General features: G+C 43.7%; 2 protein-coding genes across 3 annotated transcripts; one reads left to right on the forward strand and one right to left on the reverse strand.

Annotated features, from left to right (window-relative positions):
* The first annotated feature begins 39 nt into the window (after window positions 1-39).
* LOC129841296 (uncharacterized) lies at window positions 40-3,545 on the forward strand. 2 transcript variants are annotated; one of them, XM_055909499.1, is made up of 4 exons: window positions 40-253; window positions 530-675; window positions 935-2,496; window positions 2,603-3,545. In XM_055909499.1, exons 3-4 carry the CDS (start codon window positions 966-968, stop codon window positions 2,689-2,691), a joined length of 1,620 nt encoding a protein of 539 aa, XP_055765474.1. In that variant the 5' UTR covers window positions 40-253; window positions 530-675; window positions 935-965; the 3' UTR covers window positions 2,692-3,545. The 2 variants fall into 2 exon arrangements, with proteins under 2 accessions (XP_055765474.1, XP_055765473.1); XM_055909498.1 differs by lacking the exon at window positions 530-675.
* Window positions 3,546-3,905: 360 nt separating this feature from the next.
* LOC129841297 (neuropeptide Y receptor type 2-like) lies at window positions 3,906-13,923 on the reverse strand. The gene is made up of 2 exons (XM_055909500.1): window positions 13,612-13,923; window positions 3,906-7,887 (listed from the first exon to the last, which is right to left on the reverse strand). Exon 2 carries the CDS (start codon window positions 7,854-7,856, stop codon window positions 6,756-6,758), a length of 1,101 nt encoding a protein of 366 aa, XP_055765475.1. The 5' UTR covers window positions 7,857-7,887; window positions 13,612-13,923; the 3' UTR covers window positions 3,906-6,755.
* Between the last annotated feature and the right edge of the window lie 5,268 nt (window positions 13,924-19,191).

Raw genomic sequence — 19,191 nt, forward strand, 5'->3', positions numbered from 1 at the left:
AAAGAAATGTTGATGCTAAACTTCGTGCTCCCTCATAAATCATTGCGTAATGCTACCATGGTAATCGGAGTTCTGATTTCCCTCAAATTCTATCCAAACTCTGATTGGAACCAGAACGCCGGTTACCATGGTAACATTACGCTATGATATATTAGGGAGCACAAAGTTTAGCAAGTCTTGAAACTAATGAGCTACGATTATTAATTAGCAGTTTGAACGTGTCAAGTTCAAGCAAACAGAGTTTCTGCAGAGGGTAAGTTATTATTTATGTACCCTTTGACTATGTTTTACTATAACGTTCGCTAATTACCTAGCAAACAACGCCTGGCTTTGACTAGCTACAGTAACGTTAGCTAGCTAAGTTAGTTATTTAGTTAGCTAACTTTAGCTATCTACAGTCGCCTTGTAGCTGGCTTTTTAACCCAGTAATGTTGATAGCCTTGAGTCTTAACATGAGAGGTCTAGCTGGAACATTAGCTAAGCTATCCTAAATTAAATGTCATTTAATCCCTGCTCATTAATGTTTTAGGTTACTGTCAATGACTGCAATACAAGGTCCATTCCTGTTCAGGGACCAAACGTGCTGTCATCTAGCTATCACCCCAGATAGCATCAGCAGCTTGAGAAGGCTCCTGCACACCCGAGGCCCCTCTGTCTCCAAGAGAAGGCAACAAGGTTGAATGTTAATAATGAGGACATATCATGTCCTGCATTTAAGCTAGGCATTTTCATGTTATGACATTGTTTGATGATAGTTACAAAGAATATACCCTAGGCTTTCATTATGAAATACGTCAAGTGTTCGATATGCTAAGTCTACTTGTTGGAGAGTAGGCTAATTAAGAATGGCTGCTGAATATGTATGTACAAATCTGTGTTAAACCCACGATAATATTTTATTATTGACCTCACTCATTCCTTGCACTCATTTCAGGTTGAGTGGAGCACACTGGTTTCATCAGCACATGGAGATAACACGGCCTCTTCATAATTGTAACAGCAAATCAGGGATATCTTCAGAAAAGTTTAACAATGTTTCATTGATGAAAGAAACAAATGGATCAGAGACGCGTAGAGCATCCTACAGGCATTCAGCGACGGCGTTCGACTCTGCCTGCTCCCCAAGACGCAGTGACTCAGGAGACCGAGCTCTCGTGACAAACTATAAATCTGGGATAATAGTCGATTTGGAGAATGCGGTGGACAGACGGAAAAACGCTCTGGTGTCACTGGAGGAGGACAACCTGAGCCTCAACAAGAAGATAAGAGAAAACAAGGCGGAAGACCGCCCATCTTTGGCCAATCACAATGTCTTAAGCTCAACAAGTGGCAACAATTCACAGGAATGCCCATCTTTGACCAATCACAATGTCTTAGGCTCAACAAGTGGCAACAATTCACAGGAAATGGCTGGTGATCCCAGTCCCATCTCCAAACTCAATACCCACCTTGTCACGTTCAACATTGCCAAAACATACCCAGGAAGTCAGAGGCAAGATACACCATCCAAGATAGAGGAGACTAGGATGAGAGAGTTGCTCAAAATGGAGAGCCTATCCTTGGAGGACAAGTGCGCTTACTTGGAGAAGGAGAAACAGGACTTGCGGAGGAAGCTGCGGAAGACTGAGGACTACTGCAAGGAGTGTGTCCGCGAGCTCAAGAGGATCCTTCCAAAGTATGAGGACCTCAAAGCCTTGCATAAAACCCTGGATAAGTGCAACAAGCAGCAGGCCGCTGAGAACCGCAGACTCGTCAACGCTCTTGAGGCCGAGAGCCAGGCAGGGGAGAGATCCAGGGATCCCAGCTTGGCTCGGGAGCCCAAAGAAGGGGATGGTGACAACCGGGTGTGGGTTCAACTGGAGAGGGCCAATGATCGCTGCACCCAGCTAACCCAGGAGAAGTGGCAACTGGAGGACCGAATGGCCTCGCTGGCAAGGGAGGTCAGCCGCCTCACGAACGAGCTGGATATCTGCTGGGCCGAACTCCATCGGCTGGGGGCCAGGAGGCAAAGCTCCCTTGAGGGGAGCACGACTAGGGATGGCAGCCCTCTGGCCTCGTCGGGCAACAAACACCCAGCCGAACGCATCCTGGACAGCGTGGGGAAAGAGCGCAAGGCCATGTCGGGCTCCGTGGCCCATCTCAAAGAGGAGAACAAGACACTACGAGAGAACCTCAAGCAGAGTGTCAAGAGGGGTGAGGAGGCAGAGGGCGGAGCCAAGCAGCTGAGGGAATTGCAGGCCATATTGGAAAGCTGCCTGCTCACGGTGCAGCAGGAGAAAGACCTGCTAACGCTGGAGGTGAGGCAGCTCCACCAAGAGTACATTGATCTCAGCAGTAGCATCTCGCTGCAGCTGAGAGAGAGGAGCCCCATCACCACTACTGGGATATTAGCAGGGTCACATGAGGTGATTGATGGTGGAGCCAGGCAGCAAGAGAGTCCAAGGCAGCCTCTGAACAGCAGCCCTATTACCAGAGAAATGCTGGATGGCCCTGTAGGTAAGGTTAAAAGCTAACAGAAGATGAACATTTTAAAAGTAGAGACATCAACACTAGTCGTCCTGGAGCTCATTTGAATGACTTTCTTTTTCTTTGGACTGTGTAGGCGGAGAGGCAATTGACCATATAAGGAAGCGTTTCGAGGAGGAGCAGAGAGGCCAGAGGTACAAAAACATCATCAATCAGAATGAATGAGGCTGTAGCTGGATCAGTGGGCCAGGCAGACTGGATGTTGACCTCCCGTACCACGTCCTGTGTGACAGAGGAGTCCGGAGGGGTCAAACATACTGTAGCTTACCGTAGAGCTCTCTGCACCACTTCACCAACAATATGCCCGTCACAAAATCATGTACCATATGCACTGTATAGATTTGAATTCCCTGATTTTTATATTATGCTTTTCAAAATATTTTGTCAGTGTTATCATTTCTGATGTTTTTTACTTGAGAATTCGAGCTACTGTAGATAAATGGCATATCAAGGCTATTTGTGACTAGGGTTGGGACGATGCCAGTATTACCATACTCGTTAGTAATGTGGCAAGGAAACATAACATGAAGCGGATTTAACTTCTTTAGGAAGTCAGCCCTGATGTTGGAAACAAACCTCATTATGTTGTCATCCAGAGTCACATGGATTGATTTGCCAAGCTATAGCACATAAAATGTTATATACAACAGGTTTTTAAAGGACCAAAGAGTTTGGTCTGCTTCATGTTTTCATTTCTGTCATGGGGGAAAAAATATTGTGATAGCGGTCTAAGGCATCTCAGTGCAAGAGGCACTGGTTCGAATCCAGGCTGAACATTCGGCCGTGATTGGGAGTCCCGTAGGGCGGTGCACAATTGGCCCAGCGTCGTCCTGGTTTGGCCGGGGTAGGCCGTCATTGTAAATAAGAATTTGTTCTTAACTGACTTGCCGAGTTAAATAAAAATAATTTTAAAAATATATCATCCCGGCCCTATTTGTTGCTGTTGTGCAGCACATGCCCCATGTAGTTTCATTTGGAGAAGGTCAGGATATTTTTGGACAGTAGGGGGAGCTGTTGTATCATTCATGAGCCACCTCTCTATTAGACCTCAACAGCCAAAAGGGGTCATCACAGTTTATGTTGGTAGTATGTAGTCTGCTCTATGCATCATTCATACTAACATGTCTAATAAACATGCACTGGGCATTACAATCCAGTTGGTGAAGTTTTATATTTGATTCCCTTGTTTATAGGCAGGCCTAGTATTATAGTGTTTGCTATTTTGCACCCAAAGACCCAATAAGTCAGATGGAAACCCACCATTTGAGTTAACACTTTATTTGGATAGTCTGTAGAGCATCTACAGATGGACTATCAGTAACATTTCAACTAACGATCTACTAACCGTAACAGTATAGCATAACGTTCTGCAGAGATTCTACAGATGGACTACAGCTGGACTATCTGCACTATTCTAATAAGGTGTGAACCCTTTTGACTCCTTATGGTTACACAGATGGCAGATGAGGACATTGGGATTCTGTATACCCCGCTAGCCATGCCATGCTAATCATTGGATGGCTTTTGTGGGACTATATGACTCACATCTCAGCGTCTCTTGAGGCTTTCATTCTTGTCCGCTACCCATCTGTCTGGCAGAAAGAGTTTGTTGTGTTGCATTGTTGTCATCAGGCCACTTATGCTTAGCTACTCTTGCCAACTTGAGTCTATTTAGTCATTTCCAGGAAGTAAGAACCCCATTCTTTGACAGAATCAATACATATTTATTTTTCTCCACCCGAAAACATGTTTTACTTCCTGACTTGTCCGATACCCATTTGTCTGGCAGAAAGACCGATCTATTGCGTTGTCATCAGGCCACTTATCCTGAGCAACTTTAGTCCATTGAGTAATTTCACAAAGTAAGAACTCCATCGTTTGACAGAATCAATATTTTTTTTTGTTTTGTTATGTGTCCCGGGAAACATATTTTTCATCTCATGACATTCATTCTCTCACTGATGTAACTGCTGCAGTCATTTCATGCTACAGTCAGCATGTGAGTCAATGAATAATTCTTTAATGTATATCTGTCGTAAGAAAATATTATATGGGCATTTGATATCGATTCTGTTTCACAAATGTATAACTCCCATTCTGTCAATGGATTCGTAGACTTTGACTTCAAAATGTTAGATGGATGGAAAGCCAAGCGGTAAGTGATCAACTTCACTGCTTGCATCCTAATGTAATTCCGTAGTGAACACAGACAGTATCAAAGGGGAAATGATATACGTCTTAAACCCCATTGCTCATGTTCTTCAGACTTGATTTAGAACGGGGGCAGCTCCCCCCCGGGCTCCGCTCTCTGTAAGCCGCAGGTCAATAACTTTCGACAGCCTGATAAACCATTATTGGCTTACGTGCTGAATGGCCCATGAATGAGTTACTAAAAACAGAGGCATTGAACCAATCCCCGCCACACAACCGCGGTGATGGACTAAGAAACAGGAAGAAAGGACAGCCTCTTAAATGATCCAGAAATATAGTGAGGACATGAGACTGTTTCCTGCAACCGAAGGCGAGGGAGGGGTTCCGGATCTGTCCTGGACTGTCTAATAATATAGCGTGCATATATATGTGCCAGAGTTGCAATATACACTGACTGTACAAAACATCAGGAACATCCTAATATTGCGTTGCACCCCCTTTTGCCCTCAGAACAGTCTCAATTTGTCGGGGCATGGACTGTCGAAAGCATTCCACAGGGATGCTGGCCCATGTTGACTCCAATGCTTCCTACAGTTGTGTCAAGTTGTCTGGATGTCCTTTGGGTGGTGGACCATTCTTGATACATACGGGAAACTGTTGAGTTTGAAAAACCCAGCAGCGTTGCAGTTCTTGACACTCTCAAACCGGTGTTCCTGGCACCTACGACCATACCTTGTTCAAAGGCACTTAAATGTTTTGTCTTGCCCATTCACACTCTGAATGGCACACATACACAATCCATGTCTCAAGGCTTAAAAATCCTTGTTTAACCTGTCTCTTCCCCTTCATCCACACTGATTTGAAGTGGATTTAACAAGTGACATCAATGAGGGATCATACTGTAGCTTTCACCTGGATTCACCTGGTCAGTCTGTTATGGGAAGAGCAGGTGTTCCTAAAGTGTTGTACACTGTGTACATAACATGCTCTACAGTAGCCATAGCTCTAGCTAGGACCATCCATCTATCCAAAATCCACCATGTATGGAAAATTGTCAGACTCTAGCCACCCTAGTCATAGACTGTTCTCTCTGATACCGCGCGGCAAGCGGTACTGGAGCGCCGAGTCTAGGTCCAAAAGGCTCTTTAACAGCTTCTACCCCCAAGCAATAAGACTGCTGAACAATTAATCAAATGGCCACCGGACTATTTACTTTGACCACCCTTTTGTTTTTACACTGCTGCTACTTGCTGTTTATTATGTATGCATAGTCACTTTACCCCAACCTACATGTACAAACTACCTCAACTAACCTGTACCCCCGCACATTGACTCGGTACTGGTACCCCCGGTATACAGCCTCGTTATTGTCATGTTTTATTATTTTGTGTTACTTTTAGTCTATTTAGTAAATATTTTCTAACTCTATTTCTAGAACTGCATTGTTGGTTAAGGCCTTGTAAGTAAGCATTTCACAGTAAGGTCTACACCTGTTGTATTCGGCACATGTGACAAATACGATGTGATTTGATTTGAATTTGGAAATGTCAGCACTGACACACAACTTGATTGAATGAGTCAGTTTCTATCATTACACGCTGAATTTGCAACTATTAGGTGTCAATAAATTACAACCTGCGTTCTGAACTAATGTGTTGTTTTCCACCCCCGCTTTTAATTAAAGCACATCTATCAAAACAAGGCCTCAGAATCCATTTCAAAATAAAAAGTATGATCCACATGGATTACTATGGTAGCATTCACAAAGGCAATGTCAACATATTTCGTCCCACGATCAACATTTAAATATCAACATTTGCATGTGGCCAAAGTAGTCCAGTTGTAAGAAGCAGCAAGTTTTAAACAGCAGTTTCATAAGCTCTTGATTATCAATGGCACAATTCAGCAATGCATTTGGCACTTGCATGAAATCATTTACACATTTTGAACACACTTGGTTCTTCACTGAACCTTTTGACAATAAACTAATGTGAAAAAGCAGAATGTTTTACCCATAATTCACCCTTACAGTAGGTTGCACAGAACAGCAATTTCACATTTCAGTTGATATAATGAATTCAGACTTTAGTCGCTTGGAAATCTGTATCGCTCATGTCCTTTTCCCTCAGTGTCTTTCTGCTCATGATGCTCCTCGACCCAGAATTGACAGGTTGGCTGCACTTACACACGGACAGAAACGCAGTCCGGTAGTTGTTGTTCATCCACCCGTAGAGGATGGGGTTGACAAAGGTCGAGCACATGGCCACGATGTGGAACATGGTGAAAAGCAGCTTGAAGTCTTTCATGTCCAATACACTGTTGTCAATGTCAATGGCCAGCTGGAAGGCGTGGAGAGGCAACCAACTCACTGCAAACACCACCACCACGATCACCAGCATCTTAGTGGTCTTCCTCTTGCGCTGGTTGCGGTTGTTCCTCCCTGCCGGACTCACGTGGTTCTTCAGCTTACTCCAGATGCGGATGTAGGCGAAGGAGTTGATGGCCAGCGGCAGGCAGTACTGGAGCAGGAGCATGGAGATACTATAGATGGTCCCGTCCATGCCGCTCCCTGGCCACTTTTCCGTGCAAACCTGAATGGACTGCTCGGGCGAAAGGTCAAACGTCCCGTACTCCCGGAAGACGGCGAGCGGGCTGGCCAGGACCGCGCTTATGGCCCACGTCATGACGATGACGGCGGCACACATTTCCTTGGACATCTTGGTCTCCAGGTGGTAGACGATGCTCCGGTGGCGGTCCAGGGCGATGATGTTGAGCGTGATGGTGGAAACGTGCACAGACATGCCTTGGGAGAAGGGCAGTATGAAGCACAACGCCTGGCCAAACCTCCACTCTCCATGGAGAGTATTGATCAAAGTAAAGGGCAGACATAGAGTATTCACCAGCAGATCCGCCACAGCCAGGTTCACGATGAAAAAATTGGTGACGGTGTGCAGAGTTTTGAACTTGTACACCACGTATATCACCAGGGAGTTTCCGATGACTCCGAACAGGATGATGGTGCTGTAAGCCAGGATGAGGATCACTTGCACTCCCACCAGCTTGGTGCTGTCCTCCAGGTCTGGAAAGATGTTGTAGCAGTTTGAGAATTCACCAGCAAGTCTCGAAGAATTCGCACAGTCCTCCATTGGAGTTATGTTTACTTGACTTGCATTATCCATTGGTATCGTTCCCCTCCGGGCCTCACAAATTCTGCAATAAGAGGAGGGAGATCATTTTGACAGAGGACATACACTTGTTTACATCTATGAACATAGTCTTGGGTTACAAAACATTTTTAAAGCTCCTTGCCTTTCTCATATTTTAGACTGCAGAGAATGATGTAATTGTTGGGAGGTTTAAAGACCATTGTATAAGCTGCTAGCATCAAGTGTGAGGCATACCTGTGACATATACACTACCGTTCAAAAGTTTGGGGTCACATAGTGTCACGATCGTTGTAATGATGAGACCGAGGCACAGCCTGCATAGAGTTCCACATCATTTTAATAAAGAGAAACTCACTTAAACAAAAAACAACAAAAGCACAAACGAAACGTGAAGCTACTGATGTGCAAAAAGGCAACTATACGTGACAGAAGATCCCACCAACAAAGGACCAAGCGGTGTGCCCAGGAAGAAGAAGGATCCTGGACTTTGGAAGAAATCCTGGATGGAGCAGGACCCTGGACAATGGCCGGGGATTATCGCCGTCCGAAGGAGGAAATAGAGGCAGCGAAAGAGGAACGGCGACGATATGAGGGGACACGGCTAGCACGGAAACCCGAGAGGCAGCTCCAAAAAAAATTTTGGGGGGGGGGGGGGGGGGGGGGGGGGGGCACACGGGGAGATTGGAGGAGGTAGGGTTTAGACCTGAGCCAACTCCCCGTGCTTACTGTGGGGAGCGTGTGACTGGTCAGGCACCGTGTTATGCAGTGATGCGCACGGTGTCTCCAGTGCGCATTCATAGCCCGGTGCGCTCTATTGCAGCTCCCTGCATTGTCCTGCGCTAGAATGGGCATCCAGCCAGGACGGGTTGTGCCGGCTCAGCGCTCCTGGTCTCCAGTACACCTCTTCGGACCAGGATATCCTGCGCCGGCTCTACGTACTGTGTCGCCAGTGCGCCTTCACAGCCCAGTGCGTCCTGTGCCAGCGCCCCGAACTTATCGAGCTAAAGTGAGCATCCAGCCAGGACGCATTGTGCCAGCTCTACACTCCAGATCTCCAGTGCGCCTCCACAGTCCAGTACGTCTTGTGCCTCTTCCCCGCACTCGCCCTGAGGTGCGTGTCATCAGCCCGGTGCCACCTGTACCGGTCCCACGCATCAGGCCTCCAGTGCGCATCCACAGTCCAGTACGTCCTGTGCCTCTTCCCCGCACTCGCCCTGAGGTGCGTGTCATCAGCCCGGTGCCACCGGTACCGGTCCCACGCATCAAGCCTCCAGTGTGCCTCCACAGTCCAGAGCTTCCGGCGACAGTTCCCAGTCCGGAGCTTCCGGCGACAGTTCCCAGTCCGGAGCTTCCGGCGACAGTTCCCAGTCCGGAGCTTCCGGCGACAGTTCCCAGTCCGGAGCTTCCGGCGACAGTTCCCAGTCCGGAGCTTCCGGCGACAGTTCCCAGTCCGGAGCTTCCGGCGACGTTTCACAGTCCGGAACCTCCTGGACGGTCCACGGTCCGGAGCCTCCAGCGACGGTCCCCGGTCCGGAGCCTTCTATGTTGACCTGATATGGTTCCCAATCAGAGACAGCTGTTTATCGTTGTCTCTGATTGGGGTTCATATTTAGTTTGTTTTGTTAGGTGAGTTTCAGTTTATTAAAATTATGTGGAACTCTACTCACGCTGCGCCTTGGTCTCATCATTACAACGATCGTGACAGATAGAAATGTCCTTGTTTTTGAAAGAAAGGCAAAAAAAATGTCCACTAAATGGCCTCTGTACACCTACGTAGATATTCCATAAGAAATCTGCCGTTTCCAGCTACAATAGTAATTTACAATATTAACAATGTCTACACTGTATTTCTGATCAATTTGATGTTATTTTAATGGACAAAAAATGTGCTTTTCTTTCAAAAACAAGGACATTTCTAAGTGACCCCAAACTTTTGAACGGGGGTGTGCATACAAAATCTCCTGCAACATCGAGGGTAGGGCAGAAACATGAGGTCGCCCTATCACAGTGACTCATTGAACTCCGGAGACTAGTTGAATTTTGCAGCCGGAGACTAGTTGAATTTTGCAGCATAGAAATAAATATCATGCCAACAACCTTTTTCTAGTTTTCCTCTCACCCCCAAGCCACTGAATAAAATATGACTTGTGTTCTCTTTCAGTTGTTTCACAGCACATTGTATTAAGGATCACCTGACAAAACTTGTTCGTCTCAATACTGTATTCATTTATAGATTTTATATTTTACCTTTATTTTACCAGGTAAGATTAAATATCTATTCTACAAGCGACAGCTGGATGAAATAGCAGTAAATGTCAGTTACATTTACAACAAAACACAAAGGACTACATTTAAAAAATTGAATTTACACATTGAGCATGCAAGATGCTTTGGGGAGGTGTGGTGCATTTAGGGGTGAAAACATTGATAGCCCCCCAACTTCACTGTCCACCATAGTTTTTACCTTAGCTTTAAACTCATTCAAAGAGACCAGATCCTACAATTTCATGTCCTTTTATAGCTTGTTCCAAGTGGAAGGAGATTTTTTTTTTTTACCTAGCTTTGTACAGGCCTTAACACTGTCAACAAAACACAGTCATGTGAGTGTAGGCGATATAGCTGTAAATCAGCTATACGATTACCTACATTGCTGCAGGGGATTGCTCATCCTGCATCCTACTGTTGCCCTTTGATGATCAAAAAGGGTCATCTTACTTACCACTATAGGTTTAAATACACTATATATATATATATATATATATACATACACATATATATATATATATATACACAAAAATATGTAGACACCCCTTCCAATTAGGGGTTTCTGATATTCTCAGCCACACCCATTGCTGACAGGTGTATAAAATCAAGCACACAGCCTTGCAATCTCCATAGACAAACATTGGCAGTAGAATGACCTTACTGAAGAGCTCAGTGACTATAAAAGTGACACCGTCATAGGATGCCAGCTTTCAGTTTGCAAAAATGTCTGCCCTGCTAGACCTGCCCTGGTCAACTGTAAGTGCTGTTATTGTGAATTGGAAATGTCTAGGACCAGCAACAGCTCAGCCGAGAAGTGGTAGGCGACACAAGCTCACAGAACGGGACCGCCGAGTGCTGAAGCGTGTAAAAAACATCTGTCCACGGTTACAACACTCACTATCGAGTTCCAAACTGCCTCTGGAAGCAACGCCAGCACAAGAATTGTTCTTCGGGAGCAGCGGCACACAAGCCTAAGATCACCATTCGCAATGCCAATAGTCGACTGGAGTGGTGTAAAGCTCGCCGCCATTGGACTTTGTAGCAGTGGAAACATGTTCTCTGGAGTGATGAATCATGCTTCACCACCAGACCGTCTGACGGTCTAATCTGGTTTTGGCGGATGCCAGGAGAACACTACCTGCCCCAATGCATAGTGCCAACTGTAAAGTTTGGTGGAGCAGGAATAATGGTCTAGGGCTGTTTTTCATGGTTCGTTCTAGGCTCCTTAGTTCTAGTGAAGGGAAATCTTAACACTACAGCATACAATGACATTCTAGACGATTCTGTGCTTCCAACTTTGTGGCAACAGTTTGGGGAAGGCCCTTTCCTGTTTCAGCATGACAATACCCCCGTGCACAAAGCGAGGTCCATACAGAAATGGTTTGTCGAGATCGGTGTGGAAGAACTTGACTGGCCTGCACAGAGACCTGATCTCAACCACATCAAACACCTTTGGGATAAATTGGAACGCAGACTGCGAGCCAGGCCTACTCGCCCAACGTCAGTGCCCGACTTCACGAATGCTCTTGTGGCTGAATGGAAACAAGTCTCCGCATCTAGTGGAAAGCCTTCCCAGAAGAATGGAGGCTGTTATAGCAGCAAAGGGGGGACCGACTCCATATTAATGCCCGTGATTTTAGAATGAGATGTTCAACGAGCAGGTGTCCATATACTTTTGGTCATGTAGTGGAGATGTAAATGAACTATCAAATTATGTATAACCTGCATGGAAAACATATGGAAAAACCGAGGGTAGTCGCCTATTCCAGTATTTGTCACTCTTATTGTTTCCAAGATCATGTCTTGTTTGTGGCAGTCTTGGTGAAGCCTATACGGGTTGAAAATGGCAGATTTTTATAATTGATAAGTGCCTAAATTGGAACGCAGTGACTTTACAGTAACATGCTATACATGACGCCAGAGCTCAGGTTCTCCGCCTCACAGTGCTGTATGGGTTTTGACTGACAGCCATTATAAACTTCAGCACGCGACAAGAAGATTCCCCCGTCCCTCCCGCTAACTGGGCTACTTTTGCACATTTGTTATCGTCTGAGTGAGGGAAATGCTGTAAATTGAGAGGAGTCGATGTGTTCTAAAAGATGAGACTTTAAGGATTATAATAAATACCCACGATGTCACACAAGCAAACCACACCCATGAGTCCATATGTGCAGTTCACATTTCCATATTTGAAAACTCATGTCATTTACAGTAGCAACGATTTATGATCGCTATGTTCGATCCACAGTTACAAGGATGACATGCGTTATACCCGGGGTTGTCCTGAAGAGAATGAGCCTATGTTTGTCATATTGTGAAGGACAAGCTTTCAAATGATGCCCACCTGATGGTGGGGACACGGGTCTGTGTTCCAAACCAAAAACTACTAGTGTGCTTGCTTCAGTTCCTCAATGGCAAAGCTAGGAGTGCACAAAAAAACGAAGTACTGTGCACAGTTTGGAGTGGTGTGTGTCCACTTGGAGACACCAGTTCTCACTCAAACCCTTGTAATAGCTTTTTGCACTCCAAAAATGCACTGAATGTTCTTCTTATGTTACTAAATGTATCCAGAGTACTTTCAGATTTTGCTATTGACAAATGCTGTGAAAAGTACAGTAAATGTTAAATGCACACAAAATCAAAAGTGTAATGTTTGGATTCAGTCTTGTGTCAGGTGAGCTGTTGTGACCTCACCTTTTGGTCTGATAACTTCGCCATAATCTCCAAAGTGTTAACTTTCAATTGCTACCTTGGTCATGTATATGCTTTGTATTGTTATTTTGTTAGAAACATTTAAATGTTGCTTTATCCCTATAGGCTAATTGCCAGAGTGTACGGGGTATTAATGAGCAGCATGTCCTAGTGTCTGTAAATAAGATTTTTTTCTTATGATTTATTCTGAGGATCTCCTGACCTGCCTGTTAAAATGAAAGTTATATTTAAATCAATCAATTTCATTTTGCTCTCAAGCTGTATATGTCTAGCTGCTTTTCTAAATGGCAGTATTTTTAGGAGTGAATTTGGGATTTCAAACAGTCCTGCGTTTAATACTTCTTGGCTGACAAACTTTGGCAATTCATGATAATGACTTGGAACTCATACCAAAAATTCCTATTGCTTCCTGTGACAACTGAATCAGAATGAAGAGTAATGATAAGAGTTGATATACTGGCATCCTGTATGATACACCAAGAAATAGACTGTCTACTTTGGAAATCATTCACAATATCTTAGTGCATTCTATACGATTTTTCTTCAAACGATTATCAGGAATTTATTTCTCACGTCATAGACATTTTATGGCGTTCCTAAATGAATTGCATTTGTCTACAACCTATAGAAGGTTAGAAAATATGACATAAGAAATCTTTCATGATACTGATATCTAGAAGAAGAAAGAATATAGGATTAAATTGGATATACATTTGATAAATTCTTAACTAAACAAATGATCAGCATATTTTCGCATCGGCAAGTAACTGCTATAGAATAACAGACTCACCTTGATCTGTAACAGACGCATTCGTTATACTTCCGATGATAACCCTTTTTGTCAAGGTTCTCAGCAGCGTATTAGTATTTTCAAGTTAACATTAAATAATAACCTATGTTCAAGTTGCAGCATTTTTTTTTATCATCACATGTCCTAGGTATCAAGCCATTTTATTGTATCGCACATCAAGTAGTCGACATATCTAGGAATCTAGACAACAAGCAACTGACTAACTGAACAGTGATATATATTGGCAAAACTCCACGGTTTTTTTCTACGAGGTATGTGCTCAACAAGACACGCTGTGGACTCCTGTCTTGAAAGGAGCGCATATTATGTGTGGCCAGCTTCGAGAGTGTGCGCCAGGGGGAGGGGGAGATGATGAAGCGCGCTAAATGACAAGAGGGGGCGTATTACCCTGACAGAAATAAACAAGGGAGAAAGTCTATGCCTTATAAATGATTTCGGATCCATTTCCAGTTCAAACAAACAAGACACCAACAGATATGCCTGGGGTAAACTGCCTGGGTCATTCCACGAAATCAGTCCCTTTTGCGCCCTTTAATATTTTAAGTAGAAATTGTGTTCTAATATTGAATGTATATTATTATATTCAAATTAAGTGCCCTTTAATATAGACCACATGGGAATTTGGTTGTACTTGCAATACTACCAGTTTTTGTCAAATAACGTTATTTTGATAGGTTCTCAGCAATTTATCAGTCTTTTAACATTAATTGAACGTTACATAATTCCCTTTTTCAAGTTGCAGCATTTTTTAAATCACCCCATGTCTGTGATATCAAATACATTTTGATTGTATTGTACATAGACATATTTAGGAAACTACACAACAAGCCGCTAACTAACTGACTGGAGATATATTTTGGTAAAATTGCATGTTTTTTTTTCTACAGCGGTATGCGCGCAACAAGACGAGCGCACTGCGCACGCGGTGGACTCCTTTGAAGGCGCGGATATTCTGTGGCCAGTTTCAAGGAGACAGAAAAGGAGGGGGATATTATATGAAGCGCGTTAATGGCAGAGAGGGGGTGTAACCCTGACAGAAATAAACATTGGGGTGGTTCTATTAATCTCGCCTGGGCGCCCATGTAGGTGTGAAAATTGATTGCATTAGATTTGGAACTAGGCTGCCTTCCGGGCATGAGCCAGGAGCCCAGCTCTGTCTGATGCAGGGTTCTTACATCATGGGAATCCTGGAAAAGTATTGTAATTTTAAAAAATTGTGTTTTCCAGGCCTGGAAAAGTTTTGGAAAATGTTCATATCTGAAAAGTTCTGGAAAAGTCATGGGAATTAATTTAATAATTTATCTTAACTTCTTATGGCTGCAGGGACAGTATTGAGTAGCTTTGATGAAAGGTGCCCACAGTTTTAAAATATTTCATCAATCAAATAAAAATCAACATATCAGCCAGGATCAGAATAACACTAGTGCATCTATTTGAGCGCATCACCTGCGTAGTGCCAGACTAGTGGGCAGTTGCTCAAGGAAAGAGAGCGAGTCGGACTTTGTAGCAGCAGGTAGGACTAGCCTATAAAATATGAAAGAGAACAGATTAATTAGCCAATTCAAAACATATATTGTACCTTCTAGTTAACTTTTTACCTATTATTAGCGTGTGTTAATGTTTTCGTCATGTCCAAAAACCTTTCCACCGACACTCACGAATAAGGCCATAAAAAGTGGATTTACTTTTTTGAACGATTCATATGATTAATTTAAACGATTTTTTTTTGACGAAAGGAAGTATTAACTCCGCCATTGTATTAGTTGGGTTTCGGTTCAGTCGCGGTGAACATACATTTTAGGAAAAACATTAGATGTAGCCTTTCTTGAGGAATATGGGCCTTCAAAGCTTGTTTTGTACAGTGCCTTTGGAAAGTATTCAGACCCCTTGACTTTTCCACACTTTGTTACGTCACAGCCTTATTCTAAAATGTATTAAATAAATACAAATCCTCAATAATCTACACACCATACCCTATAATGATAAAGCGTAAACAGGTTTCTAGAAATTGCTGCCAATGTATATACAGTTGAAGTCGGAAGTTTACATACACTTAGGTTGGAGTCATTAAATCTCGTTTTTCAACCACTCCACAAATGTATTGTGAACAAACTATAGTTTTGGCAAGTCGGTTAGGACATCTACTTTGTGCATGACACAAGTCATTTTTCCAACAATTGTTTACATACAAATTATTTCACTTATAATTCACTGTATCACAATTCCAGTGGGTCAGAAGTTTACATACACTAAGTTGACGGTGCCTTTAAACAGCTAGGAAAATTCCCGAAAATGATGTTATGGCTTTAGAAGCTTCTGATAGGCTAATTGACATAATTTGAGTCAATTGGAGGTGTACCTGTGGATGTATTTCAAGGCCTATCTTCAAACTCTTTGCCTCTTTGCTTGACATTGTGGGAAAATCAAAAGATATCAGCCATGACCTCAGAAACAAATTGTAGACCTCCACAAGTCTGGTTCATCCTTGGGAGCAATTTCCAAACGCCTGAAGTTATCACATTCATCTGCACAAACAATAGTACGCAAGTATAAACACCATGGGACCACGCAGCTGTCATACCGCTCAGGTCCTATCAACATAACCTGAAAGGCCGCTCAGCAAGGAAGAAGCCACTGCTCCAAAACCACCATAAAAAAGCCAGACTACGGTTTGCAACTGCACATGGGGACAAAGATCGTACTTTTTGGAGAAATGTCCTCTGGTCTGATGAAACAAAAATAGAACTGTTTGGCCATAATGACCATCGTTATGTTTGGAGGAAAAAGGGGGAGGCTTGCAAGCCAAAGAACACCATCCCAAACGTGAAGCACGGGGGTGGCAGTATCATGTTGTGGGGGTGCTTTGCTGCAGGGGGGACTGATGCACTTCACAAAATAGATGGCATCATGAGGGAGGAAAATTATGTGGATATATTGAAGCAACATCTCAAGACGTCAGTCAGGAAGTTAAAGCTAAAGTGTATGTAAACCTCCGACTTCCACAAGGTCACAAGGTCGAAGGAGTTGTCTGTAGAGCTCAAAGACAGGATTGTGTCTAGGCACGGATCTGGGGAAGGGTACCAAAAAACGACTGCAGCATTGAAGGTCCCCAAGAACACAGTTGGCTCCATCATTATTAAATGGAAGAAGTTTGGAACCACCAAGTTTGTCCCTAGAGCTGGCCCCCAGCCAAACTGAGCAATCGGGTTAGAAGGGCCTTGGTCAGGGAGGTGACCAAGAACCTGATGGTCACTCTGACAGAGCTCTAGAGTTCATCTGTGGAGAAGGGAAAAACTTCCAGAATGACAACCATCTCTGCAGCACTCCACCAATCAGGCCTTTATGGTAGAGTGGCCAGACGGAAGCCACTCCTCAGTAAAAGGCACATGACAGCCCGCTTAGAGTTTGCCAAAAGCTACCTAAAGACTCTCAGACCATGAGAAACAAGATTCTCTGGTCTGATGAAACCAAGATTGAACTCTTTGGCCTGACTGCCAAGCGTCACGTCTGGAGGAAACCTGGCACCATCCCTATGGTGAAGTGTGGTGGCAGCATCACGCTGTGGGGATGTTTTTCAGCAGCAGGGACTGGGAGACTAGTCAGGATCGAGGCAGATGAACGGAGCAAAGTACAGAGAGATTCTTGATGAAAACCTGCTCCAGAGTGCTCAGGACATCAGACTGGGGTGAAGGTCCACCTTCCAACAGGACAACGACCCTAAGCACACAGCCAAGACAACGCAGGAGTGGCTTCGGGACAAGTCTCTGAATGTCCTTGAGTGGCCCAGCCAGAGCCCGGACTTGAACCCGATCGAACATCTCTCGAGATACCTGAAGATAGCTGTGCAGCAACGCTTCCCATCCAACCTGACAGAGCTTGAGAGGATCTGCAGAGAAGAATGGGAGAAACTCCCCAAATACAGGTGTGCCAAGCTTGTAGTGTCATACCCAAGAAGACTCAATGCTATAATCGCTGCCAAAGGTGCTTCAACAAAGTACTGAGTAAAGGGTCTTATGTAAATGTGATATTTCAGTTGTTTATTTGTCATAAATTAGCAAAAATTTCTAAAAACCTGTTTTTGCTTTATCATTATGGGGTATTTTGTGTAGATTGATGAGGAAATTATTTTTGGGGAATAAGTTTGTAACAAAATGTGGAAAAAGTCAAGGGTCTGAATACTTTCCGAATGCACTGTAGATACTTCCAGTTGATTTGAGTATCCAGTGTATGGGACATTGAAACTGAATAGATGGTAGTCAGCCTGCAAAATAAATACTTCTAAGGTAGCTAAGATAAATATGACTAAGCTAGCAAAGGTACATTTCCTGAAAATGTGTGCGCTTGCTTCAGCTGAATAACAATAATTGTAGCCTGCCATAGCCATTTGATCTTTGATATATTGAATGAGCCCGAATTATTTCAAAAGGCATGAAACGTATTTGATTGTAATGTTACAATGTTTTACATCAAGGGTAATCAACCGTCCTCCAGGAGAGCTAATGGGCGTGCAGGTTTTTATTCCAGCCCCCCTCTAACAAACCACATTTTAGTAATGAGCTGCTCAACCAGACCTTGAAGAACTCTGATGTTTTTGAGCAATGCTTGATCAAAAGCCTGCACACCCAGTAGCTCTCCAGACGTGAGGGCAGATTACTGTTCGATTTGAGAAGGGCGCTGCACTCTCCCCGCTTTCGTCCGATGACGTGATGGGCCATAGGCCGGTGTAACCCGGGCCAGATTACTCAACCCCCCCCCCCCCCCCCCCCCATTGCCTCGAGGGAGAAAGTCTATGCCTTAAGGATTATTTCAGATCCATCTCCAGTTCAAACAAACAACACACACGTTGAAACTCAGGCTCTTAGTATGACAATGTCATGGCTAATATCATCCAAAAGATATGCCTGAGGTAAACTACCTGTTGCAAGTTATCAGTATGCAGCAAGCATATATGATTTTTTTTTTAAAGCACCTAGGGGCTGTGTTGATGCGACCTTCATCTAATTCAAATGAAATTGTATTCGTCACATGCTTTGCCAGCAACAGGTGTGGACTAACAGGGAAATACTTACTTACGGACCCTTCACAACAATGCAGCGAGAAAGAAAATAGAGAAATAATAGAAATGTAAAACATGTAATAATAAAAGTAATACTATATACACAATGACTATGGCGATGTACAATAGGTACAGAGTTTATGTGCAGGGGGACGAGGTAGTTGAGGTAAATACAGTGCCTTAGGAAAGTATTCAGACCCCTTGACTTTTCCCACATTTTGTTACGTTACAGCCTTATTCAAAAATGGATTAAATACATTTAAATCCTCATCAATCTACACACAATACCCCATAATGACAAAGCGAAAACGGGTTTTTAGACATTTTTGGTAATTATATAAAAAATTTAAAACAGATACCTTATTTACATAAGTATTCAGACCCTTTGCTATGAGACTCAGGTGCATCCTGTTTCCATTGATCATCCTTGAGATGTTTCTACAACTTGATTGGAGTCCATCTGCGGTAAATATAATTGATTGGACATGATTTGGAAAGGCACA

This window comes from Salvelinus fontinalis, chromosome 42 (genome assembly GCF_029448725.1).
Source record: "Salvelinus fontinalis isolate EN_2023a chromosome 42, ASM2944872v1, whole genome shotgun sequence".
In the NCBI taxonomy this organism is placed as follows: Eukaryota; Metazoa; Chordata; class Actinopteri; order Salmoniformes; family Salmonidae; genus Salvelinus; species Salvelinus fontinalis.